This window comes from Mesocricetus auratus, unplaced genomic scaffold, assembly GCF_017639785.1.
Source record: "Mesocricetus auratus isolate SY011 unplaced genomic scaffold, BCM_Maur_2.0 Super-Scaffold_15014, whole genome shotgun sequence".
Lineage (NCBI taxonomy): Eukaryota > Metazoa > Chordata > Mammalia > Rodentia > Cricetidae > Mesocricetus > Mesocricetus auratus.
The window spans coordinates 11,205,430-11,232,416 of NW_024429186.1; the positions used below are offsets into that span (position 1 = coordinate 11,205,430).

A 26,987-nucleotide genomic window follows, 5' to 3' on the forward strand; every position below is an offset into this window, starting at 1 on the left:
GGTTCCACACAGACAGTTTCAAGAAACGATTTTATTTGAGTAACTGACTGAAGGATTCTCATTTGTAACCAAGATGGAATTCACAGTATGTAGTTACATTCACACTTAAAAAATATATCTCTATGTACAAGACTTTGCAAAGAGATGTAAACATACATTACTTTCCAAGTACACACCTCCTTTCTCCCTGGAGAAAAGGGGACAGCTACCCAGCACGCCAGTCCCTCCAGACAAAGAGGACGGAGAGTCACAAGCTAAGCGGGCCACCTCACCTACTAGGGCCACAGAGAGAAGCACTGAATGGAAGAACAACAGCAGAGAGGAGACGCGGCTGCAAAAATTGAGTCCCCAGGAAAATTAGGCACTGATGTCTAGAGGGAAAGTTACTCCTTTCTGAAGCTATTTACGGAGCCAATGTGGCTATTTACCGTCTTCACTAGTATAAGTCCCGGTGCAGGACACAGACGGCAGCGGAGACTGGATGTATAGTCACACCAACCAGGTACTACCCAGGGTGCACTGCTCTCATCCCAGGATTGGCCCTCCCATATTGTAACTCTGGCATATACAAGGTACCCTGCGGCTACCCGCCCAATCTACTCTTCAAGTTGGTTGGAAAACCCTTGCCTTTAAAACAAAACAACAAAACAACAACAACAACAAACTGGGGGAAAGGCGTTCCGTTATCTCATCCAGGCTGCCCGCCCTAGCCCCCCAACAGGTGGCATGCCAGGCGGGGGGATGGGTGGGGGAACAGGGGGCTGCCCCCCAGGGGGAACAGCTGGAGGCGGGTAGCTGGCTGGTGGCAAACCCAAACCTGGAGGAGGGTGAGGAGGGACTGCATGAGTAGGGGGCAGGCGTGGAGGTGGGGGTGGGAAATTGGGGTTGTAGGTAGGGGGAGGTGGAGGGTAGCCTGGGGTAGGGGGAGGAATGGTGGGTGGGGGGAAGGAAGCTGGAGGGGGAGGAACAGGAGGTGGAGGTGGGTTGGGGGGGTAAACATGGGGGTGGTAGGGAAGGTGAGCAGGTGGGCCATAGGCTGGGGGCAGGGCACCGTAAGAGGGACCCTCGGTCTTCATCATGGACTGCAGGCTCTGGTAGCCCTCCCCTGACATGTAGGAGCTGGTGGTAGACATCCCAGTCATGTAGCTGGAGGGAGGTGGGGGTGGGGGCCGGTGTGGCAATGGTGGGGGTTGGTGCACAGGTGCCGGGTGGGCTGGGGGAGGAATCTGGACTTTGGGGAGGTCACTTGCTTCCACTGGACCAGCTGCTTCAGCCTCACCTAAGGCAGGAGCGAGGGGAGGCTTCCGGTCTGTAGAAGAGAGACAGACATGTAAGTAGGAAGACCCTGGGGCCAAGATGGCCAAGCAGCTTTTGGGGGCCCCCTGGCAGCCTAACTATTCATGGTGCTGCCATTCCCCAGGGCTACTTACACAAGGACGAGGGGTAGCACCATCTCTGTGGTCAACAAGTCTAGAGGCCCTGCACCTGACCCTTCCCACAGGCCTTCTACAACATCCCATGATGCTGGGTCCCCTCCCTAATTACCAGACACACAAGGCATAAGCAGGCTCAGCCCAGTACACCTCTACTAGCACACTGGGGAGGGCTTTCTGCCTGTCTCTGTTCCCAAAGCCTGAGCCTGTCAAATGTCAGAGATGACATAAAAGTCTAACAACCAGCATTCCATAAGTGTCATTTTGTCTGTTTTACTAAAAGAAAGCTCAAGCTCACTGCCATCTCAGATGCAAAGCACGGACATGTGGACAAGCGTGCAGAAGCACTCGTGACTTGCATCCAGAGCAGGCCATGTACCTGCCCACAGCTGATGGCTGTGGTTCTATTCTCCAAAAGCCTCACAGTAGGCTTTGGCTTGGCCAGTAATCACGTGTCATGGCTGAACCTCTGGAATCCCCCTAGCACCATCACACATGCACTCAAAAATTGTGTTCTGGGGATGCAGAAATGGCTTAGGGGTTAAGAGCACTTGCTGCTCTTGCAAGAGGCTCCAGGTTCAGTTCCCAGCATCTGCACAGCAGCTCACAACTGTCTGTAACTCCAGTTCCACAATGCCCTTTCCTAACCCCATGGGGACCAAGCATGAACGTGCCGCACAGACATATATGCAAGCAAAGCACCACACACATATCGAGTGTTCTCCTTCCCAAGGCTGCTCAGAAGGAACACAATCCCGGGAGAAACCTGCTGGCTATGGAGCACCTAAAGGGAAGCCAGGTGACGAGCATCTCCGGCTCCTCAAGAAGCCCTGGGTGAAAGACGCTGGGTTCTAACTGGGCAAGCGGACGTGGGATAGTGAAGGAGCCTGCCAACGTGCGAGGGCACAGCCACACCACACTTTTACATGGTCCACAGCTAGTACCTGCTTTACCCTGTTCTCACCAAGGTGAAGGCAACAGATCTGTCAGAGGGTCTTGGCTGTGAGATCAGCAGCCACCCTCCTCCCCCAACACATGGTCAGATGTATCTGCCAGGGATCTGCTTAAAGTTCGAGGCAGACAACGCCCTGTAGTTCCAGAAGCTAAGTGATGTATACATCAAAGTTAACTCCTTTACTTCCTATGTCATTCATGATCACCTGGGTTGTGAACATGCATATCCAACTTAAATAAATGACTTCTGGGGTCAGGTACAGGTGATGTCTACCTGTAATCTCAAGAATACAGGAAACTGACAAGGAAAGCTTGTGATTCAAGACTGGCCTGGGCTACACCCTTATAAAAAAGTCGGGTAGTGGTGGCACACTTCTTTAATCCCAGCAAATTCAGGAGGCAGAGACAGGTGAATCGTTGTGAGTTTAAGGTCACTCTGGTCTACAGAGTGAGTTCTAGGACAGCCAGAGGTGTTACACAGAGAAACCCTGTCTCAAAAAACCAAACTGAACCCGACCCTCAAGAAAAAAGAAATGGATGACTGCGATTCTTAGCTCTGGCTTGTCCAGTTCCCAGAGTACTTTCCCCTTGTACTGTGCTGGGGTAGAGGTCTCACCTCTGTGTCACAAGCTACTGCCACTCAAGGACCCAATGTCCTCTAACCCTGGCTGCTGACCTTAACATTTCTTGGGTTCATAAAGCTCTGCCTTTCTCTACCACTGATTCCTCCTTTGACCCTTCTTCATGGACAGCTACCACAGGACCCAGGGAGTGTCTGAGGGCATGCCTGCAGCCTAGCCTACTCGTCCATCTTTGCCGCACATCTCCCAGCAGAGAAGCAATGGTTGCCAGGTAACACTTTCTCCAACCAGGCCTTTCTGGAGCTGACCTGGCTCCAGGTACCATCTATGTCCTAGACTGATATGCAGCCAACTGAGCAGGAACTCCAGTGCTCTGCAGGGAAGAGACAGGACCTGAGGCACCTATAGGAGCTTCTTTCGTGGCCTTGAGCATGGGTGGGGACAACCTGCTGACACCTTGGCCTCCCTACACGTGCCACATCCCACCCGTGCTAAGCACAGCTGTAGACCTCTTCAAATGGGGACTTGGGATTGTGCTCCACATAGAACACAACATATCACCTCTGTTCTCACAGCACTTAAGCTTCTGTGACCGCACGTGGACACAGGGAAAGCTACTTTGGCAGCTGTTTGCTGTAGGCATGAGCTCCACAGCTGGGGGTAGTCAGACACACCCACCACCTGTCAGTACAGCCAATTGTCAGAGGTACATGGCTCCTGGGATACACCAGCTCTCTTGCGCCCATTTCTGGAAAGAAGTACAAGTAAAGAAAGCTGTCTGGAAGCCTCCCAGTCCCATGTAGTGTGGGAATTCTATACCCTTTCTGTTACTCTCCAGTGACTCTCAACAGTTGCTCATTCTTCACAACCCATCAGGAAGACATCCTGCAAACAGGAAGCAGGTGAGACTGCAGCCTGAGAGCAACTGTTCAGAACTGGATTAACGTTTCTTGGCTGTTAGGGTTTTCTCGAAAGTTCATTTACCTCATGTAGTTTAGTATTTCTGGATGTGGCTGGTCAGTGACATGTCAAGTTTACAACATCTAAAAATTCCTATTTGTGAAACTAGCAGTTTTGAAGGCTCCTTACACACAGTTATCTTTGCAGGACCCTCAGGTCATCCCCCAGTAGGTGGTTCCAAAGGTGCTGGGCAAGTGGTGTGGGCAGGCACGTACCTGGAGGTGGGTGTGCTGGAGGCAACGGTGGGTGAGTGGTCTCAAGTTTGGGCATTTTAGGTGGTGGTGGTGGTTCTGAAAAGAAACAAGGTTCAAAAGTCACTCATACCCTTTCATGTAACGAAACCACATAGGCAGAGAGTTCTTTAGAGAAAAAGAACAGGCATGAGCAAGACATCCAGGAGCAGGAAGAACAGGGGAGCTACCATGAACCCATCAACCCTGTTCAGAGTTACAGCACAGCTCAGACTCCTCAACATCAGGACTGACCGACTATTCCCTGTCACAAGTCCTTCAAGAACTTAAGGGGTAGTGAGCACTCAGGATAGAGATAAACCCTGAACAGCAGTATCATGTCACCAAGTCCCCTGGGTGCTCACAAGAAAATCCGTCAAGTCTACTTTCTCACTCTCAAATACTGACTTTCAGCTGGCAGTCTGTCAGCTGTGCGTTAATTGTGGCCAGCAGAGATCTGGAAGCAGATGAGTAGATGGAGGGAGAATGTGCCAGCTGGACACCACCAATCCAGTTGGGGGCAGCAGCCGCACCACCAGTCACCTAGGTCGATCCTGCCTCTGTCCTGGACTCCAGAGCACTTGCTTCTGGCCCCACAACTGGTTTCTTTCCCACACTGCTGACCACTTCCTCATGGTCTCAGGTCACCAACACTGGGCATTCAGGCCCAGTTACCCTTTTGCCCCATCCCCTCTATGGTACAGGTGTATTTCCTTGGCTGTAGACATGGTATCACCATGCAGTTCCAGGATGGCCTTGAGCTCAGGGTCCTCCAGCCTCCACCTCCAGAGGGCTGGGATAACAGGCTCAGCTTGCACAAATACATGAACTTCTAGGCCCCACCTCTCCTCTAGAGTCACATACCACATCCCTGGACCCCCAAATCAGTCCCTTTATTGACCTCCCACTTTGTAACTGGTATCTTTCCCATCTTCCTCTCCCCACAGCCAGGACAATTAAAGCTGTCTCCACGACAGTGCCACACAGCTGTGGGAAAGCCACACACCTTTCTAACAGCCAAGTGAAAAAGTACAGCCTGTATTACTCATTTAACCTGACATACCAACACTTTATTTCAATCTGTACTCAATACAAGGCCCCATTCATAACTTTTATGTTCTCTTTTTTTACACAGCCTTGAAATAGCACTGCACTGGGGAGGCAGAGGCAAGTAGATCTCTGTGAGATCTAGGCCAGCCTGGTCTACATAATGAGTTCCAGGCCAGTTAGAGCTACCAAGTGAGAGAAAAGTAAAACAACAACAAAAAACAAAACTAGAAGTAACAAACAAAAGCCTTGGAAATGAGGTGATTTTGTGCTGACAGTACCCAGGATGTGGCCTGGCCTCAGTGGCTGTGACAAGCTGTACAGCATGGGGCGCTCCCATGTCAACAGTGCACCCAGGCTCCCTGCTTCCTGGCTTGATGGCCACTGCCAAGGTGTGTCCATTGTCTTTCCACACCTAACCATTTATGCTGCTCATTACCCAACCCATGCTGCCAGGAATGTGACCTCAAATGAGCAGACCCTGCCATTTTCCTGCAGCTCCCAACAACTAGACAAAGTCTGATTCTCCATGTGGCCTGTGATCTGGTCTCCCACCCAATTTAGAACTGCAAACCCAAGCTTTCAATCCTATAAAAGGGTTCTTCACACACCAATGAGACTCCGCGTGTCTGGCCTCACTCTCCCAATCCTTTGCTTCCTGCATCCTTTCATCTCAGTGCTCTGGCTGCTTGGAGGTAAGTCCTCCCTCCAGAGTCATGGTGGGCCAGCTTCTCTGTCTAACAGAACCACATTTGTTTATCTTGACTGTATAGTCCACACAACACAGATCAGAGCCCACAATGTTTCTCACCCTCAATGCCTGCCATTGGAGCTAAACTTCATTCACCTGTACTGAACTCATCATTCTCCCAGAATTCTCACAACACTTTGACTTTCCCGAGTGCAGGGAGACTGATACAGTCAATGACTCTAATTTCCTGTTCTTGAGTCCTTCAGATTCTGCTTATTCCCACAGTAAAGCATATTAAGTAACTTGTAAAAAATAAAACAAAAACACAGCAAGTGTTACAAAGGGTTCTGGCTTTCTTAAGCAGCAAGGATACGTCCAGGGAGCACCTGTGTCCTCTGGCTGCCATAGGCTCTCTGGCCCCACATTGTCTTCTAGGGTGGACTCAACTTATCTCTCATAATAAACACTACTAAAAGTCACTCATTCATGACTACACCTTCATATGTATGTATCTCTACATTTTTACTGCCGGTAATGTCTCCACTTATCAACACCTTTAGTACAATCTAAAAATAGTCTGGTGACGAGCAGAAATGACAGCACTCTTGCTGCCCAATGACGGTAGCCATGGGCTCTAAGATTAAAGTTGCTCTACACCAAGTCTGCAGAGAAAGGTGAATCTGGAGGCCTGCTTACCTGCAGCTTTGTTCTCTTCCTTGGGAGAGACCACCTGTTAGGAAAGGAAGCACAGCTGTGAAGAGAACACTACCAGTGACAGAACATGGCCTCTGGCAATGTTCTTTGAGACCTGAACTTGCAGGGCTCACTACTGGCACCTAGGAAGTCATTTCTGCTTCTACCCATCCCCATGGAGACTTCAGGCCCTCAGTGCAGTGAAACCTAGAAGCTTCTGGTGGGAGCTCTGGAACAAATGACTTCCTCCCCTGGTCAGACTGCTACCATGGCAAAGACGGTGCTCCACCACCAGCCAACTTTATAAATACTCCATGCCACACTCAGAACCAGGCCCCAATGGTATCAGAGCCCACTGGGGTGAGGGACGCAATGAAGCTGCAGCAGGACAGTGTCCTAGCTCTCTGAGGCCATTAACTTCCAGACTTCTGGATGAACATCGACTAACTTGTGGTGGGTTCACCTCTTGCCTCGAGTGTTCATGGGACTACCATCAAGAGTGATGCTGCCAGCTGCAGCCCACTCACCACGGTGCGCTTAGCCTGCCGGGGAGGACTAGGCTGTGGGGACGGCTTCTTGGGCTGCTGTGCTTGCTGCTGCTGCTGCGGCTGCTGCGACTGCTGTGAGTCCTTCTGTGGTGGCTGTGCTGCTTCAGAGCCTTGAGATGGCTGCGACTGTGGCACTTGTGGCACTTGTGGTGCAGGCTGAAGAGATGGGGGCTGCTGCAGCTGATGAGGGGTGTGATGAGGCATCTGTTGTTTCCCTTGTGAGTAAAGATCCAGGATCTGGTGGCAGATGTCTAAATGACAGCAACAATCAAATTTACCACAAACCAACATTTTTTTTTTTTTTTTGGTTTTTATGAGACAGGGTTTCTCTGTATTGTTTCCGAGGCTATCGGTCCAGCCCGGCCTGGCCTTGAACTCACAGAGATCCGCCTGCCTCTGCCTCCCAAGTGCTGGGATTAAAGGCGTGCGCCACCACCGCCCGGCTACCACAAACCAACATTTTAAACCAAATTTTACCTAGGGGTGGAAAAAGAATTCACCTCTGATTCTTCTAAGAACTAATAAGCAGTGATCACATTTCAAACTCGCCCCATCTTTGCTGTGCACAAAACTGGGCTCTATTTTTAGTTCATTAAGCTCTGTGCACAGACAAAGGAAAATCATTTTAGATAACCTAAACATACTACTGACAAACCAGGATAGCTACTGATCTGGGAAAGTTCACTCTTAGGACTTGAGGACCAAAGGGAAGAATCATCAACATTCTTAAAAGGAAGCTAGGCATGCCAGGTACCTTCCAGAACATCCACAGGGACATCTTGAACAAATTGTTCCCACCATCTCCTGTACATGGGTTTGGAGGTCCACTCTTGTATTTCAAATTTGCACAAACGTCCCGCAAGATACATTACTGCTACAGCTATGATCTCTGGCTCCCATTGCAGCGACAGGGTAGTGCAGAGACTGGATCAACAGGGAAAGAAAACCATGGTTTGCATTGTGACAGTGAACATTCATGACCAGATCAACACAGAAATTACATATCATATTTTCCACCTAGTCAGTTTGCTTAATTATCAACAAGAGCCAGAAGCAGTATATATTAAGAAGCAAGTCTTTATTTATTTATTTATTTATTTTTTCGAGACAGGGTTTCTCTGTATTGTTTCGGAGCCTGTCCTGGAACTCGTTTGGTAGACCAGGTTGGTTTCGAACTCACAGAGATCCGCCTGCCTCTGAAGCAAAGTAAGTGCCAGAATAAGCTGCTGTAACCCATGGTTACCAACTTGCATGACATGACCCGCAGCACACTTCAGAGACTGGTGTGCAGTGTGACAGATGAGATGGGACTGTGTCCTCTTTCTAGCTGCTGAGAACCCAGACAGTGTACTGTCTGCAAATGAACTCTGGTGGTTGCTCAAGCAGTCTGTAAGTCAGATTCCAGATGCTTCTCTGCAGGTCACAAGAGTGCAACTGCCAGCAACTATAGTTACTGGCTCATTAGGGACATGTAAAGTTCTGATATCATCACAAGAGACCAAATGGGCCCTGAGCAGTCCAGCATCCATTCTCATTACATAGTTTCCATTTCCCCCACACATCACACTAATGCAACAGGGAAACAAACCCGTGTGGAGAAGCAGGTGACTTGCAGGCAGCTCTGGGCAAGTCAACTTTCTTCTACTTGGAGTTGAGGGGTTTGCACTAAATGGCCCATACACCTCTGTATCTCTTAAAACCTGAATTCAATCAACATCTGAACATGCATACCTGTCATTTACAAATGTCCATGCCATTTGAACCAACTTTTGGATTTTGTTTTTATCACCTAGAAATGGGGGGAAAAAAGGTAAATTAACAGCAATAGTAGGAAAGATAATTCACAGGAAGTGACAAGCATTTACTTAAAATCTTTTGTGTGCCAGCACAGCAAAGAGCTTTTGAATAGAAAATGATGACAAATGACATGGGTTCACATCCTACCTCTTGATATTCTCTATATGACCTACGCTGAACCACCATTTATGGGAAATGTGGCTCCAAGGCTAATTTTATTAGTCTATTTAAAATCCTGACTCATTTCCCTGTCTCCTATCACTTGGCAACAGGATGACAGAACCTGTTTCTGCACAAAGGAAGAACATTAACAGCTCCATTAGTGCACTGTCTGAGGGAACCATGGCCTGGGCACATTAGACAGGAACGTTCTGTTTTCTCCTTTTGAGAAACATAATCACCTGAGCACTGTCAAATTAAAAAGATTTAATTTCAGAATGAAAGTTTTTAAAAAACAATTTGGGGTGTGGTTCCAAGGTAGAGACACGCAATTCCTAGGTTCCATCCCCAGCACTATAAAAAAAATAATTGAACAACAGAGCAAACCCCCTTCATCTCCTCACCTTTCAGCTGCTTAGCATATCTGAGTAGGAACTGGTATGGATGTTCCACTTGTAAATCAAACTTTATGGTCTGCAGTAAGATCCTCTCCAGCACCATAACTTCTTCCTAGAGCAGCAAATGTTCAAGAGTTGGTTATGACCACAGGTCTGTGCCCGTGCACTCTTAGTTACATCTTAGCAGAAGTTCTTTGCTCCTTCCTACCCCCACTCAGCCTTTAACATGGGCGCACAGTGATAACCTAAAAATTCAGAAGCAGGTGGGCAAACTAGTCAGAGACAACCCCCCCCCACCCCTAAAAAGCAAGAAGCAAAGGCCTTTAGAGGCGTTATTATGGTAAATACACAAGCCACTTTTGAAATCCAGACCTTTGAAACCTGATTTTTAAAATTTATTGAGTAGGTAGCTCTGATTTTCTCCACCCATCTCTATGTAGGTTTTGGGGGTTGAATTTAGGTCCCTACAGCTGCACAGTCCCAACTGAGCCACCTCAGTGGTTCCACTTTTGTTTGGAAATTTTGAGGCAGGGTCTCAGTCCAGTTCAGGTTGATCTGGAACTCACTCTATAGTCCAGGCTGGCCTCAAACTCACACACATGCAGGAATTGTAGGTGTGATCCACTCTGCCAGTTTGATTTTTTATTTATAGCTCACTAAAAAAAGTGTAATCCCTCAGGACCTTCCACTGCATGCTGACACGAGAGGAAACAGGTGGTTTCACAATTCAGAAGCTGTACACACAGGGAGAGATCGTGTGTGCACAGGCTTTATCATTCCCAAGCTTCACTCATTCATAAAATATGCGAAATAGAGATCATTCTATTGGAAATGCCACCTCAAACCTTAGCCACACAAAGCCCTTTCTTTGTTTACCACTCTCTCTCCCCTGCTGTATCACGATCCAAGGAGGTGGTCCAGGGCTCACCCCTGCTCTTCACAAACACAGAGGTCCAGGGCTCACCCCTGCTCTTCACAAACACAGAGGTCCAGGGCTCACCCCTGCTCTTCACAAACACAGAGGTCCAGGGCTCACCCCTGCTCTTCACAAACACAGAGGTCCAGGGCTCACCCCTGCTCTTCACAAACAGAGGTCCAGGGCTCACCCCTGCTCTTCACAAACACAGAGGTCCAGGGCTCACCCCTGCTCTTCACAAACACAGAGGTCCAGGGCTCACCCCTGCTCTTCACAAACACAGAGGTCCAGGGCTCACCCCTGCTCTTCACAAACACAGAGGTCCAGGGCTCACCCCTGCTCTTCACAAACAGGTTCTGCACATCTCTCACTGTGCATACCTCTGCTATATGGTGACTGGGAACTGAGTGTACAGAGTGACTCGGGAAAGGAGATGTCCCAACAGTTTCAGAGTGCTCTGTTCCCTGCAGGCTTATTCTTTAGAGCTTTACTGCTGCACAATGCTTCTCTGTTCTTCACACTCTACTTAGCTAGTGTCCTTAGACAGGTATTTCATGAAGTTGCCCACCACACCACCTAAAATGACTTACAGATTACATTAGAGAGGAAGCTTGTTTGGCAAAAGAAAGGGCAGAAAACCTCTCATCACTAACTCTTGCACAACATGAGTTCTGAGGAAAGAAGATGGGTAAGTGGTTCTGACCCTGGAGCATTATGCCAAGGGATGTAGACAATTCTCTAACAATCAGTATTCCTCATCACATGGCAACTCTGAAGTTCTCTACCCAGGTTTCCCAGTGATCTCTCATGAAAGATTTCTACAATTTTAGGGACTTGCACACAGTAGTGAAACCTCCTTTTCCTGCCTATTATTACCATCAGTCCCAGTTTCCCAGAGGCACCAGCATTCTCTGTTGAAGTCACCTTTACTGAGTATGCTAATAACTGCCAGGCCGTGGCCCTAACGTCTAACAAAGACAGCCCCAGGTCTACCTTCCCTCTGTGTTTCAGATAATCAGTCAATGGGGGTAACTACAGGTCTCCCTGCAAACACCATTTATCAGGGAAGCTTTATTCAGCCTCCGCTTGTCTATGTCTCTGGGTAGAATGTGCTCACAGCATCTTCAAATGATCTTTTATAGCTATGTACCATAGCTAACAATCAAGCAAATGATTATGGGGTTAAAATCTATCCTGGCAGTCCATTGTAGAATCTACTACAGCAAAGATAACATCCTGCTTTACATCTAGTCTTAAGATAGGGGTTGAAAAAATTATCCTACTGAATATGTAAAAAATTCCTATTTCGCTGGGAAAAACCAGTTAAAATGTAACTAGTACAGAAAGTCCCCCAGCTAACCACTTTATTTTTCTTGAATACTTACACTGCCAAAATAATCATTTCAGCCGGGCGGTGGTGGCGCACGCCTTTAATCCCAGCACTCAGGAGGCAGAGGCAGGCGGATCTCTGTGAGTTCGAGGCCGGGCTGGACCGACAGCCTCAAAAACAATAAATACAGAGAAACCCTGTCTCGTAAAAACCAAAAAAAAAAAAAAAAATAATAATAATAATAAAAAAAATAATCATTTCATTTCTGCCTAGGGGAAACGTCTTTCCTGATATCTTTGTCCTCTGATGTGGGTGCTTTCCTACGCCTCTTAGCTCCAATATCACGTCTTGGAGACTAAGCATGACAGACAGGAAGGGCTGCTCACTTGGTTCTTCTCCTTTTCCTACTTAAGGTGCCGGAGGTCGGCAGGGGTGGGGCGGGGAGGTTCCTTCAGCACCCCACAACAGTACACAGTAGCACTATTGGGTACCTCTGCCCCACAGTGTTCACAGGTCTGTGACATCTTACCCTAACCCATCTTGGCTACAAAGATCACTTGCCCTGCGCCCAAGGCTTGGCTGAAGCACTTGATTAGCATGACTAGACAAATCAAGGGCATAGGATCGCACTGCTCTGTAGAAATCAGATGTCATAGAAAACATTCTTCCCGGGCATATATTTTTAAAAATAAAATTGTATTTCTGATCATTGTTAATGTAAGTTTTGAGTAGGTTCAAATGTTTATAAACATATATAATTAAATTAAGGGTCAAAGCATTAGTGTTAGTCGTAACCACAATATGTAGATGAGTATTCTGAACCCTTGTTCTGCAAAGCTGTAAGGAAAATGGCTGCATGTTTTATACACACATGTAAATGTTGCTTTGGAAAAAGAGAAGATAGCTGTTATGAGATACAAGATAGTTAGGAAAGATGACTGGCAGATGAGAGAGCTCAGTGGGTAAAGGTGCTTGCCATCAAGGCTAACAACCTGAGTACAAATAACCTGCACACATGCACTGTGGCACGTGCATGCCTCTTGCCTCCACCCCAATAAATAAATATAACTTGGAAAAAAAAAAGACCTGGTGCTGGAGAAGGCTCAGTGATTAAGAGCACTGGCTGCTCTTCCAGAGGTCCTGAGTTTAATTCCCAGCAACCACATGGTGGCTCACAACCATCTACAAGTAAATCTGGTGCCCCCTCCTGGCAGAACACTGTATATGTAATAAATAAATAAATCTTTAAAAAAAAAAAAGACCATGAATGATGTCAAGCATCAACATTCTAGCCGTGTTTGAACTAGGATTTTGAGTTTCTTATAGGACATTAATTTGTCCTTTAGTCAACAAGTAAGTTGAATGCCTTTGATCAGACAGACACAGATAGTCTTTGCTTGCATAGTCTTATAGCTGAGATGACAAAAAGGTTACCTGCATGATTAGTTGGTAAAAAAAAATCTATATAATGGACAGAATATTAAACTCAAAGTACTAAGTGAAAGAAAACAACGTAAAATGGCAACTTGTATGATTCATATGGGCAAAATCAGTAAAGTCAGTAGCTGCTTACCATTAAAGAGGACAGCAGGCCAGAAGGCAGAACACAGAGGACTTGCAGAACCCAACAAGTATACTACCACACTATGATAGTGGATACCTACCACATTTATCCAAACCCATAGGATGTATAAAACCAATGCTTGAGCCTTGAATACTAAAATTGGGGGTAAGGGTATGTCACCTCTAACAAACATTCCATTCTGCTGACAATAGGAGAGGCTGTGTGTTGTGATGAAGGAGTACATAATAACTCTTGGTACATTCACTTCATTTGGCTGTGAGGCTAAAACTGACCTAAAACTAGTGAACTCTTTGACTGTCCATTGTGGTCCATGCCTATATACAATTCCAGCACCTGGAAGGTAGGCTGAAGCAGGAGGATTAGGGGTTTAAGATCATGCATAGCTAGACCCTGGTTCTAATTAAAACAAAAAAACAAAACACAACACAACAAAAGCAACAAAACAACATTGGAAAAATGTAACTCCAAGTTATGACAATGTTGTAAAGGTGATTAGCAAGTGCTGTGCGGGTTAGACAGGGGCATTAGGTGGGAGGAGAGGGCCTGGAAGTGGCACTGTTATGTAATAACGTGCAGTCATTGCAACATCATTTTCTGACACTAGCAGGGGTGGGAGAGGACAAGACAGAGAGCTTGAGCAGTCTCTGGAGATCTAAATGTGTTACAAATATAGTACCTTGCACATTCTTTTTTTTTTTTTAAAAGACCATGTCAGTTCATAATCTTTTTTTAAATTTATTTTAATGTAAACAGTGTTCCGTCTGCATGTTTGCCTGTATGACAGAAGAGGGCCTCATTGTAGATGCTTGTGAGTCACCATGTGGTTGCTGGGAATTGAACTCAGGACCTCTGGGAGAGTAGTCAATGCTTTTAACCTCTGAGCCATCTCTCCAGCCCAACCTTGCACATTCTTAAGAAGGTAAGACACACAGGAAAGTAAGATGACTCAGCAGGTAAAGGTGCCTGCTTCCAGGCCTGACCGCCTGGGTTTGATGCTCAGTGCTCCAGGACTCCCTCAAGCTGTCTTCTGACTTTGAGAGGTATGTGCACACCCATGTATGTGAGAGATATTTGATTACATTGTATAAAGATATGTCACTGTGACTGGTTTAATAAAAAGCTACACGGCCAACAGCAAGGCAGGACTTCTAGACAGGAGTTCTGGGAAGAAAAAAGGGGGTCGCCAGCCTGATGCAGAGGAAGCAGGACATTCAGGAATAGAGGTAAATGCAACACTTAGATGAATAGAAATGGGTTAATTTACGCTGTAACACTTAGATGAATAGAAATGGGTTAATTTACGCTGTAAGAGCTAGTTAGAAACAAGCCCAGGCTTGTAACTAATAGTCCTCATGTCGTTATTTGGGAGCTGGCAGAACAGAGAAAGACTCATCACACGGGCACATAGGCATTCACACAAAGCAAACACAAATGTAATGAAGAAGCAAACACAACAGCACATGTCTTCTTGGGCCAGAACCAGGCCAGCTGGGGATGGGAGTCTGCTGAACTCACTGGACAGGCTGCCCTTCTCAGAGCTCTCAGGTGCTGCCCTACACAGCAGGAGTACTTGGCAAGCCCAGGCATATGACCTCCTCTTACAAAGCTGGAAGGCTTCTCTATAAGTTCCCCTTAGGAACCCAAGAACTGGCACGCACAGTAGCTAGAGCCCTTGCCAACACTCCAGGTGGTAAGATCTGAAGGCAGAAGTTCGGACTCTTACCTTTGGGTCATCTCCAAACTGGCCAAACTGGACATCATTTAATAAGCTACGGGCTGTTTTGATGATATCTTTACATTTTTTTGGTGTTTCCTCTACTTTCCCAGCCAGAAAGAGACAACAAGCTCCTGTTACCTAAAAAGAGGAATAAACACTCTTGACTGGTTAGCAGAAATCATACAGGACAACATGAGAATGTTATGACCTTACAGCTAGCCAGTCCTCAGACTTCTATGCACAGCTCATTGCAAATATTCCAATACTCTGAAAGCTAGGAGGATATACTATGACCCTAAAAATAAGTGGCTTTGAAAACCAATTAAAATTTATAGCCTTCAGGTTGTGGGATATATGTGTGTGTGTGTGTGTCACCTTGGGTATGAGCCCCTGGCCTGCAACAAAAAGAGGAAAACATGCTTTTTTGAAGATAACTGTCATGATACAAAGAAAATACTGGAAGGAACAGAGTCCTGGGTAATCCCTTTCCTACTCAGGATGGAAACAGCAAGTTCAGTCTGTCTGGGCCACACCCTTGCTTTCTTCCCTGCTGTGCTCTAACGTGAGCACCTGTTCTGCTTCCCAACTTACATGCTGACACTAATCCCCAGAGTGTGGTACTTAGGACTACTGCCCTCCTCAAAGAGCCCTGAAGCAGTCTGCTCCTCTCCACTACTACCTGAGGACACAGCAAGAAGGCACACAAACACCCCACCATCAGCACCCTGAACTCCCACTTCCAGGACCGAGGAATTATGTCTCTGTTCGTCTAAAGCAGTCTGTTTCTGCAACCTGGAGGACCAAGCCAGAGACCCTGCAGTTGCTTCTGGGTCCCTTTAAATCTACACAACACGCTTGTCATTTGATTCTGACTGCACTGGATGTTCCAGAAACTCGGCCAGTGGACAAAGCTGACACTGACACTACCTCCTTCAAGACCCTCACAAGTCAATAAGGCAAACAGACACTAAAAGCTTATTATGGTCTGACTCAGCTTACCTTGCCATATAGGGTCCTGTTTTTTAAAAAGTGATTTTATTTAATGTACATCAGTATTTTGCCTGCATGTCCGTATGTGCAAAAGAGGTGTGCTGGTGCCCTTGGAGGCCAGAAGAGGGAGTCATATCTCCTGAAACTGGAATTACAGATGCTGGCAATTGAAATGGGGTCTTCTGTAAGAGCACCACGTACTCTTAGCCGACCAAATGGAGTTCCTGACTGACCACTGGTCATTGTACTGTGTGCCTACTTCTGCATCTTCTCAAGCTGTTTCTTTTAGTCTGATGTCTTAGCCCATCCCAGTTCCTGTTGTTCAAACCTGAGCCTTCTCCTGACACTCTCTCCCTTGCACGGTCCACTTCCTAGATTAATTTATACTGCCCCCCCCACAGTCACAGTCCTGTCCCTGCACCTAAGTTACGGCCTTACTTAAACCCAAGTTTATCTTGAGAAAGATAACAAGCAAGTAAACTGTTATACAAATTAGAGTGACTCTGTGGTCCATACTGACCCAAACAAAAAAGATTTCAACAAGGTTAATTGGAAAAAACAAAAATTCAAAATGGAATTTGTTTATGTATAGCATGTACCACATATAAACAAACACATTCTAGGAAATAATATGGAAAGACCCATTAGCCAGTAAGTAGCGATAGCAGCATGTGAGTTACACTTACATATCGTGGGAATTGCTTGAAGGAATGAAACATATAGAATCGATGAAAATAAATGATTCCAGTTGCCAGGGTGTCATAGTGTCTGTTGTTCTGGTTAAGGCTTTGTCTAGAAATAGCTACAGGTTACGTTCTTAGCTAATTCAGAGAAGTGATAAAGACAGACAACATCAACAAAACCAGCCATCAAGTAAACAGGTGGAAATCATAGGGTATCAGAATGATAACTGCCAAGATTGGCAATTTAGCAAGCCCTAAGAAACACTTGAGATGTGACCTTACTGTGGCTGGTTTTCTTCCTCAGCAGCCATTTGCACAACGGCTGAGTCAACACATTTAAATGATAAGACAGACAGAATCCCTGAATAGCCAATCAGACAACTTTGATATCAAAGATACCAAAGACCTGTGCTAATGCAGCCAAATGACTGCATGTCTGTCGGTGGTAGCTATTCTTATTCTTATTCATAACATATCCCACAGAGACTCAGGATACAACCCCAAACGTGTGCCCACATCAAAGATGAAGCGAGCCCCCTCTCGGCGGTACCGGGCCTCAGTGGCTGGATCAAGTCCTTCAAGTTGTGAGGGTGTGTGTGCCAAGTCCTTCTTATCCCAGTACCAGCATGGTTTTGTGTGGTCCAGGTTTGCTGATGTGACTGAAGGGCTTGAATTTTCTTTGTTCTCCTTCATTTATTGAAGTAGACGTGTCCTTCCCAAAAGGGCTTCTGGAATGTTACAATCCTAAGAGAAAGAAGAAAAAACACAAAAAGGATGCCACACTATTAATAATTCCAATCATAAATAATCCCCAACCACACAACATAGCTGATGCAGGATCCTCAACCCTCAATATTCTGATTATTAGTTAAAAGTTCAGGGTACCCTCTCCAAAGCCAATTTGACACACACACTATTCCCAGTACTGGAAATCTGAGTTAATGGTGGTTTAGCACAACATTTCACACCCTGGATTTTAAAGGGTTAAAGCTAAACACAATTTTGGAGGAAACTAAGTACGTCCTGCTTCCTTCCTGTCTTTTTTTCATGGACATATAGCCTTTACTGCTGGTTTAGATTCCACTCTTCAGTACAACTGGGGCCTGTCTGACACAGATTTCCCAGTTTTTACTTTACTTGATTTCACTTACGAATGTCATAGGACTGGTTGAACACAAGTCTCTGAGCCGTGAGGCTGTATAGTACTGTGGAGAGTGGGCAGGAGAGGGGCCATGAAGAAGCATCTCCTTCAGATCCTTCTCGTTTCTACCCCCTTGTACCTCTCCAAAAGTCCCAGGTTGACAGAAGATGGAAACAAGGAATTTATCCAAGGCCACCACAAGTCAACACCTTTAAAGTGGCTCAAAAGCAACATGTTCACCCTGTCAGAAAAAGAGTTCCAAACAAGGGAGCGGAGCCTAGCAGTCAGGTGAGCAAAAACTGAGTTTCAGGCTCAGGCCAGAGGCCCACCACTGCATCTAGAGGTCTACCTTCTTCAGGGCCTGTATCACTTCTGGTGGGAAAGCTGACACGGTAGGGCAGAGCACTTTGCTCCTGGCGCCGAGGCTGTTCTTTCCTCCAGCAGGAAGAATTAAGAAGTCACTGGAGAATGCATCTGTCTGAGCCTGTAATTTACTTGCTAGTGTAGGGACTGACCAGTGACACTGAAACACCCTTCTCACCTCCAAACTGGCAAAAACCTGAAGTTTAACAATTTACTGCTGACAGGCTGGGAGAAGCCAGTGGTCTCCTAAGTTGCTGGTTTGAGAACAAAATGGTACAGCTATTGAAGAGAGAAAATTGGCAACATTCAACAAAGATGCATGCATTTGCTCTTTGACCTAGCAATCCCACTGCTAGGAATCTTCCTGGAGACACCATTCCAACTATGCAAACACATGCATAAATTATTCACTGAAGGGTCATTTGCAAGGACAACTCACAAACAGTAGAAAGAAAAACAGGGCCTGGAGAGATGGTTAAGAGCACTGACTGCTCTTCCAGAGGTCCTGAGTTCAATTCCCAGCAACCACATGGTGGCTTACAACCATCTACAATTCAATCTGGTGCCCTCTCCTGGCAGAACACTGTATATGTAATAAATAAATAAATCTTAAAAAAAAAAAAAAGAATTCCATTAAAAAAGAAAAAAAAAAAAAAAAAAAGAGCACTGGCTGCTCCTCCAGAAGACTGGCATTCAAGTCCCAGCACTCACATGATAGTTAACTCACAACTTTAACTCTAGTTCCAGGGGATCCAAAGCCCACTTCTGGCCTCTTCAGGCATCGCATGAATGTGGTGCACAGACAAACATCCAGGCAAACACTCACACACATAAAATAAAGTACCAGAAAAAAAAAGGTTAACTGTATGTTAGCACCTGTAATAGCTATCATTAAAAAAGTAACTTTATCTTAAAATGCTCAACTCAGCACTGCTAAGAACTTTGCCACAGGTACTTTGTGGTGAGATGACAGAGTGAATAAGCACACCTGTCTACCTACTCAGTATTCTTGCTTTCCATAATCATCACCTAACCCTGACCATGCCTGTGGACCCAACTGGTGGTGGTGGAGCACGGTAACTGGCACAAGGGAGCTACTAACCACATCCCAAGATGGGGTGCTTGACAAGAAACATCATTGGGAGGCTTGGCATACTGGTACACACCTTTAATCCCAGTAGTCAGGAGGGAGGATCTCTGTGAATCTAAGGCTGGCCTGGTCTACACAGTGAGTTCCAGGACTACATAGGGAAATTCTGCTTTAAAAAGTAAATAGGGGGGCTAGAAAAATGACTCAGGTACTTAAGAGCACTGGCTGCTCTTCCAAAGGACCCAGGTTCAGTTCCTAGCACCCACATGGCAGTTCACAACTGTCTGTAACTCCAGTTTCAGGGGATCTGACACCCTCATACAGACATACATGCAGGCAAAACCCCAATGTACATTAAATAAATCTTTTTTATTTTTGGTTTTTTGACACAGGGCTTCTCTGTGGCTTTGGAGGCTGTCCTTGAACTCACAGAGATCCACCTGCCTCTGCCTCCCGAGTGCTGGAATTAAAGGTGTGCACCACAATAATAAGGCATCCTCCTACAGTAAATAAATCTCAATAAAAAATAAAAATAAATCTTAAAAAAATAAAAAGACATGATTTGGGTTTTTAAAAATGTTATGAGAAAACTAAATAACAGGAAGGGGGTATAGAAAACAAACGCAATGTGTAAGCCTTGATTAAATACTGTTTTATTAAGCTATAAAAGAAAATTTAAACATTTAGGGAAATGTAAAATGTAGAGTGTGAATAGAGGATAACACCATTACTGTTATTTCTTTTATCTTGTAATCATAGAGACAAAAAGCTTAAAGCACTTCAGGGGAAGTGTCACGTCACACACTTTCAGTACAAACACACAGCAAACATAGATAAACAAGCAGTCGCCGTGCTCGTCTCTGATGGAATCATGGGTTAGGGAGGGAACTGAGAGGAGAACTCACACTACACTGGAACCTTCAGCAGCCGAGAACACCCGTGCATGTGTGTGCAGTGCTTTATAAACCACGCACTTACACAGACTCGCAACTTACAAAGGAGAAGTGCAGTTCTGGACTGCCAGTCAGAAACTGCCTACCTGCAGAAAGAAGCTCTCCACAGTCCTCTCCTAGTCATCTCCCCCAAAGACACCCACAGTGCCTGCCCTCCGTTCTTGTTTTGCCTTCAGGACTGCACAGTGGTCCGGCAACATGGTTTTACATGCTTTCTTTTGCTCAGCAGTGCTTGTGGGGCTCATCGCCATCACAAGGCAACTGTAATTACTGTATCACAGTGTTTCAAGGACACTGACAATGTCTAGGGACATTTCAGTTAGGAGAGTTGGGGAGTACTACTGCAGAGAGGAATGGGGCTCAACAGCCTGCAGTGCACAGAACCACCACCACCTATGGGAAGTGTTTGACATGTCCGTGCTAACACTGAGGAAGTGCTGCAGCATGGTAATTTTAAAAAAGACTTTACTATTTTTAATTAATATCATTATTGGTGTTGGTGTTGTGTGTATACAAGAATACCTGTGAAGACCAGAGGTGTCAAATCCCTCTGGAACTGGAGTTATGAATCACTATGTGGGTGTTAGGAACTGAATTCATGTCCTCTGCAAGAGCGGAGAGTGCTCTTAACCAGTGATATCTCTCCAGCCCCACTGTGCAGCAGTTTATTCTATGGCTTTAACACATTTGCTTCTGCTGTAGATGAACAGTACCAATGTTTCTAGGTTCTGATATCAATCAACTCTCAGATTCATCCTCGTAGAGCAAAAGGCACATGGCCAGCTGGCTAAGGGAATCAATGTCTTAGCACTAGTTCATTTACTGAGTGCATTTACTCAGGCGCACTATTTGACAGGTCTCTATGCACTATCCATTTACATTTGCTGAGATTTCCCATGAGTCGCACCTCAACAGCACAGCAGGGACATAGACAAGCTTTATTCTTCACCCCATGCTCACATTAGTGGGAGAGACAGAAACAAAACAAGAGAGAAAGCTGGTTTTGCTGGGAGGGAAGAGGAATTTGGCTTTGTAAATATTAAGTTTGAAGAAGCTGAGATATTTCTATGGAACATCTACCCAAAAAGTCAGCCTACAGAAATATGCAAAAACAGTATCTATGTAAGAATGCACATAGGAATTAACTATATAGCCTTGGTGACAAACAGAGGAGTGGGAAACAAAACAGGTCCAGGGAGAACTCTAATGGACTTTAGGAAGAGTCACAAAAGCACGAAAGGGATGGAGTGGTGCAGAATTAAGTTTTCATCTTTAACCCCATAGGAAATGAAGGAGAAGCAGACTGAAAACAGAGGTAGCAATCAAGAGCGGGAGACACTGAAGGAAAATTAAAGGATAAGAGTCAAGTATCCAAGGGGCTAGAGAGATGGCTCAGTGGTTAACAGCACTTGCTGTTCTTCCAGAGGTCTTGAGTTCAATTCCCAGCAACCACGTGGTAGTTCACAACCATCTACAATGAGATCTGGTGCCCTCTTCTGGCCTGCAGGTGTACATGGCAATAGAGCACTCATACATTAAAAAAAAGTCACAGTGTTCAAATTGGCAGTGAGTTAAGAACACTGAAAAGGGACTCACTCTGTGGTGATGGTCACATATCTTTGAATACAGTTCAGTTAAGAACTAATGTTTGGCATGAATTATATCTCAATAAAGTACATTCAAACACACAAAAAACATCCTCAGAAGTGGAAAGAGGCATTAAGAAATGAACAAACTATGAAACAGCTATAAATGTTTTGTTGTTTTTCTTTCCAGCATAAAAAAATACTCGGTCAGGAGAAAACCCCTATATGATGATGAGTAAGCCAAAGGAAGGGGCAAACTGGCCGAGGAATTTGAGAGAGACACACAGACAGAGATAGAGAGACAGGAAGCTCTCCCTGAGGAGGGAAGAAAAGCTGGAGGAGGATGTGTCAGGAAGGAAGATCTCCGAGCAGCACCACAAGTATGAGAAGCAGCATGAAAAGGGCAGAGTTGGGTCAGGGAAAGAACCCAGTGGGGAGATGAGGCTGGGAAGATCTCAGACCACATGTGGAAAAACCACACCTGTTCAGTATATAGTTGATGTCACTGGTCACATTTCATACTAACAGTGCGCGTAACAGTACTAAATGGGCATTCACTAATTCACTTCATTCACTGAGACTCATTTAGAAAGCAGCCTACACACCACTGAGCATCAAAAAAATCAGTGTTCACAGAATTCTTAATCTTCTGACTTGGAGCCAGCTATGTAGCCCAGGCTGGCCCAGAACTCACAATCTGGCATTACAAGTGTGCACCACCATACCTTGAATAATCTAATCCCTTTACCCCCTTCTTTTTCTTTTCTTTGAAACAGGGTCTCTGTCTACATAGCCCTGGTTTCCCTGGAGCTGGCTTCCAACTCAGAGACCTGCCTCTGCCTCCCAAGAGCTGGGGTTAAAGGAGAATGCCTCCACAACTTTTTTGTTTGTTTTTAATAGCTTATGTTACTTTATTGTGTATTTAATTTCAAAATTTGTGGGAGGGAGGGAGGGAGGAAAGGAGGGAAAGAGGGAGAGGGAGAGAGAGAGGGGAGAGAGAGAGAGAGAGAGAGAGAGAGAGAGAGAGAGAGAGAGAGAGAGAGAGAGAGAGAGAGAGAGAGAGAGAGAGAGAGGGAGAGGGAGGGAGAGAGTTTTGAGTTGGTTGGCTATCAAAATTTTTTGGTGACCATGTCACAAAATGTTTTTTAGTTTCAGAATTTATTACTGAGAATTTGAAGTTAATGGAGCCAGAGAGACAGCAAGCATGTAGAGTTAGCAAGTAAATTAGGCAGAGGCCTGATTTGCTGATTCTAAGATACTGCATTTCCTCAATTTGCACCCTACTTTGTTTCTATAAATGCAACACTGCATGGCAAAACACTTCTATCAAGACAGGTCTTCCTCTTATAGCAGCTGAGATTCTGTAAACTTAACCAATTTTAGTAAGTTACACTTAGTCAGTTTGGGTCTATTATCTCTGTTTATACAAACTCTGTGGAACTAAGGATGTACCTTATTGGTAGAATGTTTGTCTAGCATGCCAAGGATCAACTAGGCTCAACTTTTTGTACTGCAAAGGAAAAAGACCATCTCAGTGTCACCTAGCATGCTACTTATTTTTAGTACATTGTCTGTGTGCATTTATTAACTTGAGAAGCACAATTCTTTTTTTTTTTTTATGAGACAGGGTTTCTCTGTATTGTTTTGGAGGCTATCGGTCCAGCCCGGCCTTGAACTCACAGAGATCCGCCTGCCTCTGCCGAGTGCTGGGATTAAAGGCGTGTGCCACTACCGCCCGGCTTATGAGAAGCACAATTCTTTAAAAAAAGATTTCAATTATGTGTATGCACATGTGTCTGTGTGTGGGTATGTGCAGGTGTCAGCAGAGGCCAGAGGCTGGAGTTAACAGGAGGTTGTGAGCCATCTGACTTGGGTGCTGGGAACCAGATGTGAACCCTCTGCAAGAACAGTATGCATTTTTCTTCTTTTCTTTTAATACCTACATTCCACAGAAAGAGTTTTTTATTTTATGTGTATGGTTGTTTTATCTGCATGTGTGTCTGTGCACGATGTGCATGGTTGGTACCCTTGAAGGTCAGAAGAGAGTGTCAGATTCCCTGGCGTTAGAGTTACAGACATTTGTAAGCCACTGTATGTGTGCTCAAAATTGAACCTGGGTCCCCTAGAAGAGCGGGCGGATGGTCTTAACTTCTGAGCCATTGTTCTAGCAGGGAGAACCATAATTCTTAGATTCTTTGTTTGTGATTCCAATATTAGAGTAAGAACTAGAACCCCATGGCTTACCTCTGAGGATCTTTCTTCAGGCCAACATCAACCTGCCAATCAACAAGTATGGTTTAGTAATATGAACACAAATCAACCTAACTGTATCTTATTAAAGGTATATGTACTTCTTGTGCCTACTAGGATTTAGAGTATTTTATCCTCAGATGAAATCTACAGCACTTAGGTTCAGCAACACAATACTTAACTACAGTGGAACAAACTTGTATGTATGTATGTATGTGAGGGTGTGGTCTCCTGTGTGGGCATATGTACAGGCCAGAGGACAACTTAAGTATGTCTTCATTGACAGGGTTTCTCGCTGACCCTGGAGAACAGTTTCAGCTAGGTAGGCTGGGCAGTCAGTGATGCAGCAGCATCCACAGAGCCATTAGTCCCCTATGTTCATTTACATGTACATGTGTGTCTGTGTATGTCACATGTGTGTAGGTTCCAGGAGAGGGTATAGATTCCCTGTGGCAGAGATTATAGGCTGCCAGGAGCTGCCTGCTATGGGTGTTTAGGAACTAAGTTCATGTGCTCTGAAGGAACAGCGAGCGCTCTTAGTGGCTGAGCCATCTCTCTAGCCCCGGCCCTACCTTTTCATACACAAGAATTGCATCTGCATCCCTTCAGTTTTTTCTTACCATCAGAGACAGCTGACTTGTACTCTAAGAAAATTCCAGAAGCACACCAGCCTCTACTGTAGTTCCCCACAACTGTCTCAAAAGCTCTGAGCAATGTTACAACACTGAAATTACTCTGTATGTAAATGCTATCTAGTCCATCTGATCTAAAGAACACAAATTTGGGAGAAGGGTGGTGGTGCTCAGAAGGTAGAGACAGGCGGATCTCTATGGTTGGAGGTCAGTCTGGTCTACAAAGTGAGTTCCAGGACAGGTTCCAAAGCTATGCAGAGAAGAAACCCTGTCTCAAACCCCCCCCCACAAACCCCCCAAAACAACAAATTAGATTTAACCCAATTAGGTATTGTTCAAAAATTCCTCAATCTCTTTTAATTTAATTCCCTCTGACTATTCTTACCCAAGTTTAAAGAATGCAAGCAGAGAACTCTTTTCTTCTTTTTATATTCTCAGTGAACTCACTGCATTCAAGCATCATCTAAAACAAACTCACTCACTTCAAGTTAAAATAATGATCAACTAATAATATGCCTGAATAGTACATCAAAATATGCAAATACCAGACTAAAGAAGAAAACCACTAAAATCAAGTAACTCACCACAGGTGATTCTTTAGCAAACAGGGGATCTTGGCAACACTAAAAATTTCTATCAACGTCTATTTTAACTCACACAGCAAATATAGTTTTTTGTTGTTGTTGTTGCCGTTTTTTTTTTTCCGAGGCAGGTTTTCTCTGTGTAACAGCGTTGGCTGTCCTGGAACTCGATCTGTAGACCAGGCTGGCCACAAACTCACAGAGACCCGCCTGCCTCTGCCTCCTGAGTGCTGGGATTAAAGGTGTGCACCATTAAGTGTCATATAATGGTCTAAGTACTGGGGCCTGTCATCTCTACACTTTCATGGAATCACTCAAAGAAACGTGTGATGCATATCTACAAAAGCAAGATGCCGCCCAATTATCCTTTAAAATATAATATATATACACCAAGATATCGCCAACGTTAAGTTTGTCTTAAAAATACAAAAAAACAGCCTTTAGCTCAGACTCGTGGCACATGACTTTTTAATCCCAGCACTCTGGAGGTAGAGGCAGGATCTCTTGGAGCTGGAGGCCAACCTCGTTTACACAAAGAGAGCTCCACACCAGCCACGATTATGTAGGGAAACCGTGTCTTACTACAAAAGAAAAAAAAAAGCCAATCTGTAAGAATCAGGCTGTTTCTTACATCGATGATTTATGGAAAGGAAAGGTCCATTTTACTCGCAGTCCAAAGTTATGAACCACACCAAGTATATCTTATGCATGTTAAACTGCTTTAAGATTTTTTTTCAGACGAACATATAGACGTATTTTGCATCAATTCTCCTAACAACAAGCCAAACCAATCACCCAGGAGAGAATGGTGTCTGGATAAGAACGAGTCTAACTGAGAAAGTCCCCTTCTCTTCATTCCTAGTCATACTCTTGTTCCACGGTCCAAGTGTCGTGTAAAGGTCTCCAAAGTCTCAGTCCTTATTAGCAGAGGGACCCACCCTCGGCGAGAAAGCAGAGAGGACCGGGCCAGTCTGCGGCACGGTAAGGGCGTGTAAGCTCCCCACCTTTTTCTCACCTGCTAGCACCCCCCGCCCCCAAATCGCAACCACCTTCCTCCGGGAGGCCGGCTAGCAGTTCTCGGCATTTAGAGGGGCACCCCGAGCCGCAGACCTCGCCTTCACCCAGCGTCGCCTGCTAATTTCAGCGTGCATCAGGGGTCAGAGGACGGAGGGCGGAGGAATCCGGGAAGTGGGACTCTCCCACAGCACCCAGGGAGTCGGACCCACCCTACCCGGACCACCAGGTGCGCGGAAGGTGGGCGGCGCTGCCCGCGGCCAGCTGGACACTCACCCCCTCGCCTCAGGCAAACCCCTTAGCGACGTCTCTCCTTCCTGACAGCAGCCATCTTGGATGTGGAATGTCGGGGTGCTACGTCATCACCCTGCGTCTCGTGACGTTGCAAGCGGCCGGAGGGGCGGCGAAAGTCAGGTACCCACCGACCAATTAGAGGAGAGTAAAGCGCAAAGGAGGAAAAAAAAAAAGAAGAGTAACCAGTCTTTTCGTCACCTCTCCGCCTGCCCTGTGGGCCTGTGGACTGCCTCCTGTGAGGGGAAGGGAGCCACTCGAATTGGTCCTCCCACCCGCCCCGCCCTCACGGAGAGAGGGAGCTCGGGAGCAACCGAACCTGTTAACGGAACTTGGGCCTGAAGGCGGAGCCAGGGCGCCCGTCGTTCAATCAC

General features: G+C 45.7%; 1 protein-coding gene across 2 annotated transcripts; it reads right to left on the reverse strand.

The window, feature by feature from the left end:
* Nucleotides 1–16: 16 nt before the first annotated feature.
* On the reverse strand, nucleotides 17–26,888 carry Ccnk (cyclin K). Of its 2 annotated transcripts, XM_040742521.1 has the most exons (12): nucleotides 26,599–26,887; nucleotides 24,090–24,121; nucleotides 17,209–17,456; nucleotides 16,716–16,797; nucleotides 15,046–15,177; nucleotides 9,498–9,603; nucleotides 8,869–8,926; nucleotides 7,892–8,061; nucleotides 7,117–7,388; nucleotides 6,593–6,626; nucleotides 4,144–4,218; nucleotides 17–1,309 (listed from the first exon to the last, which is right to left on the reverse strand). In XM_040742521.1, the coding sequence occupies exons 3-12, from the start codon at nucleotides 17,403–17,405 to the stop codon at nucleotides 684–686; spliced, it is 1,752 nt and encodes a 583-aa protein (XP_040598455.1). In that variant the 5' UTR covers nucleotides 17,406–17,456; nucleotides 24,090–24,121; nucleotides 26,599–26,887; the 3' UTR covers nucleotides 17–683. The 2 variants fall into 2 exon arrangements, with proteins under 2 accessions (XP_040598455.1, XP_040598456.1); XM_040742522.1 differs by lacking the exon at nucleotides 24,090–24,121 and having other exon boundaries at nucleotides 26,599–26,888.
* Nucleotides 26,889–26,987: the final 99 nt, after the last annotated feature.